General features: G+C 43.5%; 1 protein-coding gene and 1 non-coding gene across 2 annotated transcripts in view; one reads left to right on the forward strand and one right to left on the reverse strand.

The window, feature by feature from the left end:
- Positions 1-5,484: 5,484 nt before the first annotated feature.
- On the forward strand, positions 5,485-5,557 carry TRNAV-UAC (transfer RNA valine (anticodon UAC)). Its single transcript has one exon. It is a non-coding gene; the product is annotated as a tRNA-Val (tRNA).
- A 5,984-nt stretch (positions 5,558-11,541) lies between these two features.
- The window catches only part of LOC141107432 (mid1-interacting protein 1-B-like), a 28,020-nt gene continuing 26,768 nt past the window's right edge, over positions 11,542-12,793 (reverse strand). Inside the window, exon 2 of the mRNA XM_073598147.1 lies at positions 11,542-12,537. Coding sequence (XP_073454248.1) covers positions 12,041-12,505 — 465 coding nt within the window. The 5' untranslated portion in view covers positions 12,506-12,537 and the 3' untranslated portion in view covers positions 11,542-12,040. The remainder of the gene's footprint in view (positions 12,538-12,793) is intronic.

Here is a 12,793-nt window from a genome sequence, read left to right on the forward strand (position 1 = left end):
TAGTTCCACTGGGTTGGTACACCAAATTTGTGGTTTCTAGCACTAGGTGGCTCTGAGATACGGGGCCCAAAAGTCGGTCAACTGTGTCCATCTGCAGCAATGTCATTTTGGGACCCTTTGGGTCCAGAGACCCCAAATTTTGGCTGCAGCTAGGGGGCATCTAGGAACCCTTAACTACCGAGTTTGAAGTTTGGGGGACCTATGGCTGCAAATGGGCACAGTGAGGCTGCAAATGGGCATTGTTGACCCTCTTTTCCACTTACAGTAGCTGTGCATTTCTCACCCTAGGCTTATACTCAAGTCAATAAGTTTTCCCAGTTTTTTGTGGTAAAATTAGGTGCCTCGGCTTATATTCGGGTCGACTTATACTCGAGTATATACGGTAATTGATATTTTTGTTACCACCCAGGATGAGAGGGGTCTTCTTTCACCTGCTGAAAAGTTTTGCCTATCAGTATCACAATTAACTTTGCTCACGGGCCCATTCCCATCAGGTGTGGTAGGACTGCGTTGGGCACATATTATTATTATTATAATATAAGGTTTACATAGTGCCAACAGTTTAGGCAGCGGTTTAAAACTTGAGGACAGACAGTACAGTTACGATACAATTCAATACAGGAGAAATCAGAGGGTCCTGCTTGTTAGAGCTTACAATTTGGAAGAGGGGATCAAGTGATACAAAAAGGTAATGACTGTGGGAGATGAGATGGTGGAGAAAATAAAATTACAGTTAGGTTGAGGGCAGGATAGGCTTCTCTGAAGAGATGGGTTTTCAGGGATCGTCTAAAAGTGGACAGAGTGGGAGATGACCTAACAGATTGGGGTAGGGAGTTCCAGAGGATGGGAGAGGCGCAGGAGAAGTCCTGGAAATGAGGTCCAGGAGGTGACAAGGGTGGTAAAGAGCAGGAAGTCTTGGGAGGAACAAAGAGAGCAATTTGGTTGGTATTTTTAGACTATGTTAGTGATGTAGCTCAAGGTCGAGTTTTGGATGGCTTTGTAAGTTGTTGTTAGTATTTTGAATTGAATTAGTTGGGTGAGCGGAAGCCAATGGAGGGATTGGCAGAGAGGGTTGAAGGACACTGAACGGTTGTAAGCTTGATGAGTCTGGCAGCAGCAATCATGAAGGACTGAAGGGGGAAAAGCCTATGTAAAGGTAAACCGATGAAGAGGGAGTTGCAGTAGTCAAGGCGCGAGATTAAGAGCTTTGTGGTGTCATTGGTTAGGAAGGGGCATATTTTGCAGATGTTGCGGAGGTTGAGGTGTCAAGATTTGGGCAGTGATTGGATGTGATGCCAAAAGGAGAGTTTGGAGTTCAGGATTACACCTAGAACCCTCGCATTGGTGGGATGGGTTAATAGCTGCGCCAACGTTCTTGCAAGAGAAGTCAAGGAAAGGGGCACATGGGGAAACATTTTTTATGAGCTTGGTTTTGGATAGATTTGGTTTAGAGAAGTGGTGTGACATCCATGCTTAAATGCCTGTTAGCAGGGGCGTTGCTAGGGGGTGGTTTTTGGGGCTATAGCCTCGAATCTGAGGCCAATAGCCCCGAGACTCTGCAGGGGTCCCCAAGGGGAGGGGAGGCTCTCTGGGGACCCTTATGTAAGTGGGGGGCTCTCTGGGGACCCTGATGTAAGGGAGAGGCTCACTGGGGACCCTGATTTTAAGACCTAGGCTCTCTAGGGACCCAGATTTAAGGGGGAGGCTCTCTGGGGACCCTAATGTAAGGGGGCCTCTCTGGGAACCCTGATGTAAGTGGGGGGGGCCCTCTGGGTACCCTGATGGATGGGGGAGGCTCTCTGAGGACTCTGATGTAAGGAAGAGGATGCCCACCCAAGCGTATGACTTTCTTTACTACGCTATGTGCTATAGCCCCAGATCATTTGTAGACCTAGCAACGCCCCTGCCTGTTAGTAAATTGGTGATGTGTGAGGAGACTGATGGAGTGAGTTGAGGGGTAGAGAGATTTGGGTGTCATCGGCGTAGAAATGGTATTGAAAGCCATGGGAGGCTATTAGCTGACCCAAGGAGGAGTTGTAGATCGAAGGAGAGGTCCAAGAACATAACCTTGGGAGACCCTGACAGAAAAAAGGGAAAGGGAGAGGAGGAATTAGAATTGTAAGTGACACTGAAGGTGCGGTGGGATAGGTAGGATGAAAAACAGCAAAGGCTATTCCAGCACAGTCCCAATGCAAGATGTAGAAGAATGCCTTGTCTCCTACCTGACGTGCATGTTCAATTTGTTTTTTTGGCGCAGCCTAATGCAAAACAGTCCACTGCCTTGCACCCTGAGAGAGAAGCAACAATAACAGGACGTGGAGAATGCGGGCATCAATACCTCTACCTCTCACATGCTAAGCAAGCGCTCTACCATTTGAGCTAATTCCCCTGCTTGAGATGTTGAAGTCTCAGTCTGAAGCCTGCAGAGGGCAGTGGGCTGAATCTGAGAAATTTCTACATCATCTTACCCTTTTCAGATCTAAACACTCAAGGGTCTTGAGGAAAATTCCATAGGGGCAGCTGTGTTTGGTTAAGAATTCTGAAGAATATAGTTCTACACGAGTACAGAAATCAACAGCCCATCATAGAAAAAAGACAAAAGCAGAAACAGGCTTGCTATGTGCTGTCACGTATGCTAAGTAAGTAACCTAGTATTTTAAAAATACTGAAGACTATAGCTCTAGTAGAGAAATTAACAATCCAGCATGAAAAGAGGATAAAAACAGAGAGAAGCTTGTGGTGGTCTGTGATGTATGCCAAGCAAATGCTCTACCGTTTTCCATAGAGTATATTTTACCCCCAAAAAACTGCACAGGATTTTCCCTTCACGCCCATCCAAATGTTGGCCTTGCCCAGAGGAACCAGCCACATTTATACATATTTTTTGGAAATGCCCAGTTATTAGACCCTTTTGGGCTCATGTCTCTAAATGTATTTGTTCCGTCACAACTGTTTCAGTGCCCTTATCAATTGATTTCTGTATACTGGGCCTTGTTCATTTTCTGGCCATGTCCAGAGCAATGAGAACTCTGTTGGGACTGTTATTGTTCTACGCTCGTAAGTGTATTCTCCTTGAATGGAAATCCCCTCAGGCTCCTACATCTGATTTCTGGAAGTCCATAGTTAATAAAATTGTACCGCTGTATAACTATACATATGAATCAAGAGGCTGCCCTAATACATTCTCCAAGGTCTGGGATGTTTGGGCTCCCTTTGGAGAGTAAGGTTTACCTTGTTATATCACACAACCCAGCAGAAGTCTCTGTGGCTTCCATTCCCATGTCTCCCTTGCACTTCTGGTAGTATTTTGTTGGGAGTGGTTATGGCTAATTTTCAGAGCACTGTAGGATCAATCCTCTTTGCATGTTATTTATGGTGCCTTCAGTGGAGTAAATTAATTTGCCCTAGGTCATTGGTTGCCATTTTAAGTGTGTTAAGTTGTTTTGTTGGGTCATATTGTGTTTGTTTAAGCCTGGTATGGTCAATAGGCTTTGTTTTTTATAACAATACCTTTTGAAATCCAATAAAAAATAATTTACAAAAAAACACTTGGAGAATGCGGGCATCGATCCCGCTACCTCTCACATGCTAAGCGAGCGCTCTACCATTTGAGCTAATTCCCCTCACATGTTAGTGGTGAAAAGTTTGTAGGGAACCATCAGGGGGCAGTGTGCTAAATCTGAGCAGGTTTTAGGTCTGAGCACACAAGGGTCTGGGTGAAAATGCCATAGAAGATATTGTGTTTAGCTAAGAATAATGAAGAAGTTATGTATCTCACTTGGTTTGTCAAGTAAAAAGAAAATGCTTCAACTCAGTAATGCGAGATAAACTTCCAGAAGTACCACTTCTATTATCACATGAAACTGTCCTAAAGCCAGAAGGTCCACTCAACGTACCATCTGAAGATATTATAACTGCTGTTGGGCTCAGCAGATGTTTTACAATACTTTTGTAAAGCCAGTAGAAGGAGCTGTGAGCTCCGAGCGTGTAGCCTATTACTTTGACAGCCTCTGTCCCGACTGCCGCCCCTTTCCGGTGATGTCACTTCCGCAGTCTACGCTGGTTAGTGTGGAAATCTCCGCATCTCTGGACGGAAAGGTGCCCCACTAAGAAACCTGCAGAGGGCAGTGTGCTGAATCAGGGACATTTCTACATCATCTTACCCTTTTCAGATCTAAACACTCAGGGGTCTTGAGGAAAATCCCATAGCGGCAACTGTGCTTGGTTAAGAATGCTGAAGAATATAGTTCTACATGAGTACAGAAATAAATCAACTGGGACTGTTACAGTTCTACGCTCGTAAGTCTATTCTCCTTGAATGGAAATCCCCTCAGGCTCCTACATCTGATTTCTGGAAGTCCATAAACAATAAAATGGTACCACTGTATAAATATACATATGAGTCTAGAGGATGCCCTAATACGTATTTCAAGGTCTGGGATGGTTGGACTGAATCCATGGTGACGATGGCTTCCATAGCCATGTCCCCCTAGCACTTCTTGTAGTATCTCCTTGGGAGTGTTTATGGCTCATTTCAGAGCATTGTAGGATCAATCCTCTTTGTATGTTATTTATGATGCATTCAGTGGAGTAAATTAATTTGCCCTAGGGCATTGGTTGCTATTTCACGTGTGTTCAAGTGTAAGTAAACCCCCCTATCGTTTTCAGCCAAGGAAGCTGCCATCTTTGCCTCTGTTTAATCTAAAACTGCCTTGATGCTGCACATGTGATCAGTTATGACACCATCCATTGGATGGTTTAACAGTTTGGTTGAGAGCACAACCAATGGGAGTGTTACATTTCCGGAACGTGTTGGAACGTAACTGTTTTATGGATGGGTTTACTTTCACTTTAAGTTGTTTTGTTAGGTTATATTGTGTTTGCTTAAGCCTGGGTATGGCCAATAGGCTTTGTTTTTTATAACTATACCTTTTGAAATGCAATAAAAAATTATTTACAAAAAAAAAAAAAAACTTGGAGAATGCGGGCATCGATCCCGCTACCTCTCGCATGCTAAGCGAGCGCATGCTAAGCGAGCGCTCTACCATTTGAGCTAATTCCCCCGAACAGCAAGCTTGAAAACTTTACAGGGAACCAACAGGGGGCAGTGTGTTCAACCTGAGAAGGTTTTAGGCCTGAGCACACAAGGGTCTGGGTAAAAATGTCATAGAAGGTATTGTGTTCAGCTAAGAATAATGGAGAACATAGCTCTACATGAATAGAGAAATCAACCGCCCAGCATAAAAAGAAGACAAAAACAGAGACAGCCTTATTACACGCACTGTAATCTCAATAATAATTATTTTTTTTATCATTTGTAGAGCAATCTGTTTTTCTTTTAGGTCTGAAGTTATGTATCTCACTTGGTTTGTCAAGTAAAAAGAAAATGCTTTTCTACAATACTTTTGTGATGAAAATATATAATTATCTTTATGATGGTTCACCCATCCCTTTTTGAAAGTCATGCTAGAGCACACACAGGAAGGTTCCATAGTGTAGCGGTTATCACGTCTGCTTTACACGCAGAAGGTCCTGGGTTCGAGCCCCAGTGGAACCAGTAAGTTTTTGAAACCCCAATTTTATTTTTATTGACTGCTCTTTTTATTTACAAAGTCCAAATAAATTACTTTTACAACTATTCCAGATCCAACTTCAATTCCCTTTGGAGAGTAAGGTTTACCTTGTTAGATCGCCCAGCCCAGCACAGCACAAGTCTCTGTGGCGCAATCGGTTAGCGCGTTCGGCTGTTAACCGAAAGGTTGGTGGTTCAAGCCCACCCAGGGACGGGAAGCTTTTACTTCACTGTACCTTGCAAAAGTGTATCATTGTATTTCAGGGGAAATTTCTCTAATATTAAAGCGTTTTTTCCATCATCTATTGAAACATTTAAATTCAGCAGCAATAAAACCTGCAGCTGCTGAATTTTAATAAACAGACGCTGACCTGTCCCAGGATCCAGCACCGTCCTCACCCAGCCAGTTTCTTCACCGGACTTCAGTCCCCGTCACCGGCATATTAAAGTGTTACTAAACCCAGTAAACTAGAAGCTGATTGGTTACTATGCACAGCTGCACCAGATTCTGTGTGCCCCAGTCTTAGTAAATCTCCCCCCCCCCCAATGATTGATAGTGAATGAATGAAGCAACTGTGAGCAAGTACACAGCCGTGCCAATTTTAAATGTGATGGCGACTGCAGGGGTCAAAGCAAATTCTCTGTTTTCGTCTTCCTTTCATGCGCTGTTGATTTCTCTACTGATGTAAAGCTACACTCCTTGACGTTCTTTAGCCAAACCCAGTATCCCCTATGCATATGGCATTTTCACCAAGATTCTGTTCAGGTCTAAAAGGGGTAAGACCAGCATACTGCCCTCTGCTGGTGTCTTGTTATGTGTTGGCCCACATCCACCAGGGGAATTAGCTCAAATGGTAGAGCGTTCGCTTAGCATGTGAGAGGTAGCGGGATTGATGCCCGCATTCTCCACTTTTTTTTTTTTTAATGGAAATATCATTGCTTCTCTAAAACAAAGATTGTTTATACACTAATACAGTAGACAGTAAGTTTCAACAGCTTGTCCTCTTTTCATATTGTGCTCTTGATTTCTCTGGGGGAGGGGGGGGGGTGTTTGTTCCTTTGTGTAGCACCCTGGAGTTTAGGCAGGGTTGCTCCTCACAAATTTGCTTGCCAGGAGTAGTTATCCTGTTGGACCATCTGCCTTATTACCAGGGACCACAGTGAGTAACTGAAGCAAGTACCGGAAACACATTCTCACCGAACGGGCACGGTGGAGAATCAGGAAACTTCAGGTGGTGATCAAGTCAGGAACCCAGCCAGTGGAGGCGACGCTTGCAGGGCAGCCTTGGGTGCCAAGCCAGGGACCGAGCAGGCCAGTGGGGTGAAGCTTGAGAAGTATCTGGAGTGCCAAGCTAGGGACCCAGCGAGGCGGGGGTGACGCTTGAGGAAGATACCACTGTGAAGATTGCAGGAGCTCAAGGGATTCAGTGGCAGTGAATCAGCGGGTCTAGTGAGAGACCGGGAGCTCAGTGTGCTGATGAAACTACAAGGAGAAGTTGTAGCAAAAGTGAAGGAACTGTTATGCTTTGCGTTAGGAACTGTTAAAGACTGTTGTCATAGGAGACAGCATTCCTGCACATGCAGATGCGGAATCGTGCTGGAGGCCTTTCCCTGCACAGCTGTCTTCCTATTGGAGTCTGCTAATTGAACTTGCAACTACTTAAGGGTTTCCTGGCCCTAACCCTCTTTCCCCCAAAAAAAAAGTTTGTAAGAGAAATAAACATTTCTTTTGCATTGAAGAATGGTCTGGCACCCAATAACTTCATCCACCTTGCACCCACCATGCCTCACAACCCACCATATACAGAAGGATGTCGGCTATCTCTGGCCCTGGAGGTTCCCATTAGACTGAAGGAGGCCAGAGACCTTGCTACAATCGCAACATGTTTCATGTTACACGCTTGTGTAACATGTTGTTAAAGTACAGCCGTGGCCAAAAGTTTTGAGAATGACACAAATATTACATTTTCACAAGTCTGCTGCTTCAGTATTTTTAGGTCTTTTTTTTCAGATGTTACTATGGTATACTGAAGTATAATTACAAGCATTTCATAAGTCTGAAAGGCTTTTATTGACAATGACATGAAGTTTATGCAAAGAGTCAATATTTGCAGCGGTGACCCTTCTTTTTCAAGGCCTTGCCCTGGCATGTTGTCAATCAACTTCTGGGCCACATCCTGACTGATGGAAGCCCATTCTTGCATAATCCTTGCTTGGGGTTTGTCAGAATGTGCAGGGTTTTTTCGTTCACCCGCCTCTTGAGGATTGATCACAAGTTCTCAATGGGATTAAGGTCTGGGGAGTTTCCTGCCCATGGACCCAACATTTCCATGTTTTGTTCCCCAAGCCACTCAAGTTAATCACTTTTGCCCTATGACAAGGTGCTCCATCATGCTGGAAAAGGCATTGTTCCTCACCAAACTGTTCTTGGATGGTTGGGAGAAGTTGCTCTCGGAGGATGTTCTTGAAACATTCTCTGTTCTTAGACAGAATTGTGGGTGAGCCCACATCCTTGACTGAGAAGCAACCCCACACATGAAGGGTCTCAGGATGCTTTACTGTTTGCATTACACTGGACTGATGGTAGCACTCACCTTTCCTTCTCCGGACAAGGTTTTTTTTCCCCAGATGCCCCAATCTGGAAGGGAATTTTATCAGGGAACATTAATTCCTCAGTCCTCAGCAGTCCAGTCCCTGTATTTTTTTTTTTTTCCAAATATCAAACTTTTCCTGAAGAGAAGTGGCTTCTTTGTTGCCCTTCTTGACACCAGGCCATACTCCAAAAGTCTTCTTACTGCGTGCCGATGTACTCATACCTGCCTGCTGCCATTCCTGGAAGCTCTGTACTGGTGGTGTCCCAATCCCATAGCTGAATCTGAAAAATGTAGGAGACTATTCTGAAAATTTTTTTTTTTTTTTTGTATGGGATTAAGTTTATTTTCATGGGAAAGAGGGACATTGCAATTAATCTGATCACTCTTCATAACATTCTGAAGTATATGCAAATTACCATTATAAAAAGTGAGGCAGCAGACTTTGTGAAAATTAATATTGGTGTCATTCTCAAAACTTCTGGTCACAGCTGTAAACTTTCTCTTTAACCACTTTAAGACCGCCCACCACACACGTTGTTTCATGAAATAATGTGGGCCCGATACGCAGGTCCGGCGGACTCAATGTAAACAAGACAAATCCCCATTCTGACAGGGGAGAACATGGAGAGCTGCTGTTTCTAGTGATTAGGAACAGCAATCTGTGTTGTCCCAGTGAGCCCCTCTACAGTTAGAACACACACAGGGAACTCAGCTAACCCCTTGACCACTGCCTAGGGTTAACCCCTTACTTGTCAGTGACATTTAGCAGTTCATTTTTATAGCACTGATCACTGTATTGATGTCACTGGTCACCAAAGAGTGACACTTGGGGTCAGCTTTGTCCACCGCAATCCCACTATAAATTGCCGCCATTGCTAGTAAAAACAATAAATAATTTATTAAGTCCATTAAGCTATCCCCTATTTTGTAGGCACTATAACTTTTGCACAAACCAACAATATATGCTTATTGTGATTTTTTTTTTACCAAAAATATATAGTGGCCTAAATTGATGAATAAATTAGTTTTTTATTTGATATGTTTTATAGCAGAAATTAAATTTTTTTTTCTTCAAAAGTGGTCTTTTTTGTTTATAGCACAAAAAAATAAAAACCGAAGAGGTGATCAAATACCACCAAAAAAAAAAAAAAAAAAAAAAAAAAAAAAAAAAAAAAAAAGCTCCATTTGTGGGGAGAAAAGGACATAAAATTGTATTTGGGTACAACGTCGCATGACCGCGCAATTGTCATCAGGTAAAGTAATGCAGTGCTGTATCTCAAAAAAAAAAAAAAAAAAATGGCCTGGTCAGGAAGGGGGTAAAACCGTCAAGGCTGAAGCAGTTAATAGAAACACAACAGAATGCACTATTAGCAGGGACCCAGGTTTAATGCAGACTAACATCTCTGGATGGCACTAAAGCTGCTGATCGAAGGAAAGTTTTCCCAACAGTCCTGTTGGACAGAAGGCAATCAGGATTGGCCATAGCTGGATTGAAATTCAAAGGGTCCCTGCTAATCCAACTTTGGCCAGATCCCTTAGTGCATTCTGTTGCAATTTGATTACCCTTAAAAGCAAACATTATATTGGAGTTTACCAATTCTTAGATGTGATGGCTGCATTTATCTTTCTTCTATTGTCACCTGGTGATCCATCCAGAAAGTCAGATTTTTTTTTTTTTTTTTTTTTTTTTTTTTTTACACTCACCTCTAAACGCCTATTGCTAGGGGGTCCCTCGTAGTCTGTCTCCTTCAGCACCAGGGCTCTTGACGTCACTTCCCTTGGAAGAGGGGAGATCAGAGCTGCCCCCTCCCTTTTGTCAATCTGGGACACATCACAGGTTACAGATGATTGCGTGGCCAATCATGGCGTGTGGCGCGGCTCGTGCATGCGCAGTGGGCGCCCGGCTGTGAAGCCACAGCTGGGCACCCACAGTTACAATGGCAGCGCTGCCAAGCGGAGGGGGAGACGAGCGGGGCCTTGATCTCCCACATCGCTGGATCCTGGGACAGGTAAGTGTTCGATTATAAAAAGTCAGCAGCTGCCTACTTAATTTTTTTTTTTTTTTTTTAAGCGGAACTCCACACAACATACATACACATATATATTCTCTATTTTTTTAATTTCACTTGGACATTAGAAGCTGCACTGAATAAATAGAGCTGGTTAAAAACCTGTCTTCATTTCAGGCTACAAAGCAACAAAATGTGATTTTAAGGGGGATTCTTTTCTATTCCCACTGTATGCATTACCTTTCATTGCAATCACAGTACACCCCCTGAACACTGCTTAAACCTGCAAAACTGAGCACCATGGAGAGTTTACATTACATGAGCGCTAACATGTTAGCCAGCTGTAACAATACAGAAATATATTTCCTCAAATTGTTCCCCTCCATTTAAAAAAGGTGTAACAATTCTTAAATCAGTCCATTTCATCTTGTGCACAGCAGCACTCATTTGGAGCAGGACAATTCTAATGCTGCACTGTATCAATATATACACAATGGCTTCTGGGTATTTAATTGTTGTGCTAGCAGTTTACATATACTTTAAAAGCTGGGATTCCGACCCTCCACCACCCAACCCCCCCCCCCCCCAGTAGGCGCAGGTACTCTTCCTTTGCGAGTCGCCCCTCTTCACCCCCTACCCACCTCCAAGCATCATCTCTTGGTTCCACCTCCCAGTACTGGTCCCTAGAGTATTGTAAGGGGGGATATAGGGACCAGTGCTAGGAAAAGGTCATCTAGAGTCCACGAAGAACATGCCAAACTGTGCCTCTCCCAAGATGTATCAGCATTACGGGTCAGCACCCCCCCTTAACAAAATTGGGCTAATTTGCATGCTTGTTGCGCCCCAAGCATAAAATTCCTCCTCCTGGTATAAATCCACCCCTGCTGAACCCCCCCTCCAAGCACAAATTTTTCACCCCCAAATCCCCCAGCACAAATGTACCCCCCCCCCCAAAAAAGTCACCCCTTTAAGCACAAGTACTCTACCCCTCAAATTTCAACTTGGAGTACATAGCCCCTCCCCCATTCTAAATCCATCCCGCTGCATGAACCCCCCCCCCTCAAAATCAAGCCTCCTGGCACAAATCTTTCCCTCCCGAATCTCAAATTTTCCCTCCAAGGACAAATATCCCACAAGCATATTGCAGCCCCACCGCAAGGGTAGTTCTGACATCTCTTGACCTTGGATTTAACCCTTCCCTAGTTTGGACTATACATAAAGTTTTTTTTGGAGCAGTAATAAGCATATAGAGTGTTGGGGTATTTGGTTTTACATCTAAAATGACATTTTATACCCAGAAGTTTGTTTTAAGTTGTGTAAAAATGGAGTGTAAAAAAAAAAATTAAATAAAAAACCACAACAAAGCTTAAACTTTACAGTTTTTATCGCTTTCAGTCTTGTAGCAAAATACACACGACATATCTCATGTTTACCAACTGGCAGGGTTTCCACTTGCCAATCTGTACGAAGAAAGGACAGGAGAGAGAATACACACAGCTAGGACACACCCCAACGTGGGAAGACATTGTACAAAGTAGCTGAACTAAATACTGCCAGAGCCCTTCTTGCGGGCTGTATAAAAGAAAAACCCAAGCAAGAAAACAGGTTTACCAGAAACCCATTCAAGTCTGACTTGTACATCTACAAAGCTACAACAGTCTGCTGAATCCCAATGGATGCCGTCCAGTGAAGCCATATGCTCTAGGCCTTGCCCTGAAGACATTTGTGTTGGGAAATTTTTTTGGACCGGTTGTGCTGAAGTAGCAGCTGTGCATACAGTCTAAAGTGGATTCCATGTCAACTAATTACACACACAGCCTCACTATAAAAAGAAAAAAAAAAAACCCATATGGCCATTTTGTTCTTTAATAGTAGATGCTCTTTGAGTAAGGTCCATTGGTCGAGTTTCCAATTTCCACTTCCTTCTTATAGCAGTTGGTCAGAAGATTGGCCTTTTTGGTCAGCTTTGTCAGGACAGTCAGGAGTCCCCTTAAATGGTGCTGAAATTGGTCCACCAGGTCTCCAGTCTCTTCCTCTGGAGCGTCCTCTGTGTCAGGGCAGAGTTTTTTCACAATTTGATTTTCTGAGTGAGCACCCCACTTCATGTCATGCCTTAGAGATTTCAGGAGAAGGTAGGAGTCGTACAGGTTTCTGTTTTCTACGACTTCTTTGGAATTCATGTTGTCTCCATTTTCCTCCTTGGCAGGGGTTATGTCTTGGAGCATGCTGGGAACCATAATGGTTTCATCCATGATGGTCGTGGCAGTGTTGAACCGGTGGATGGCATCCAGCAGGGAGTGGCGCTGGGGACTGTACTCCGACACCTCCATTGTGTAGCCTTTTCCTCGCTCAGATTAGAACTCTGGGAAAGAAAAAAAAAAAAAAAAAAGTTAAGTTGTCTACAGATCAAAAACGTACTTTAAATTTTTGGCATCTGCACATCTGAGCTTTGTTGCTGCATGCAAAGCAAAAAATGACCCATCAGTATTCTATAAAAAGGTTAAGAACCACACAGTCTTTACATGATGCCTTCAAAAAGTGCCCTTATTCCCGTAGTGGGAAAAAAAAAAAAAATAAAAAAATAAAGTTGTTACTCCATGAGATTACCAAATTTGTTA

Source organism: Aquarana catesbeiana, linkage group LG09 (assembly GCF_042186555.1).
Source record: "Aquarana catesbeiana isolate 2022-GZ linkage group LG09, ASM4218655v1, whole genome shotgun sequence".
Lineage (NCBI taxonomy): Eukaryota > Metazoa > Chordata > Amphibia > Anura > Ranidae > Aquarana > Aquarana catesbeiana.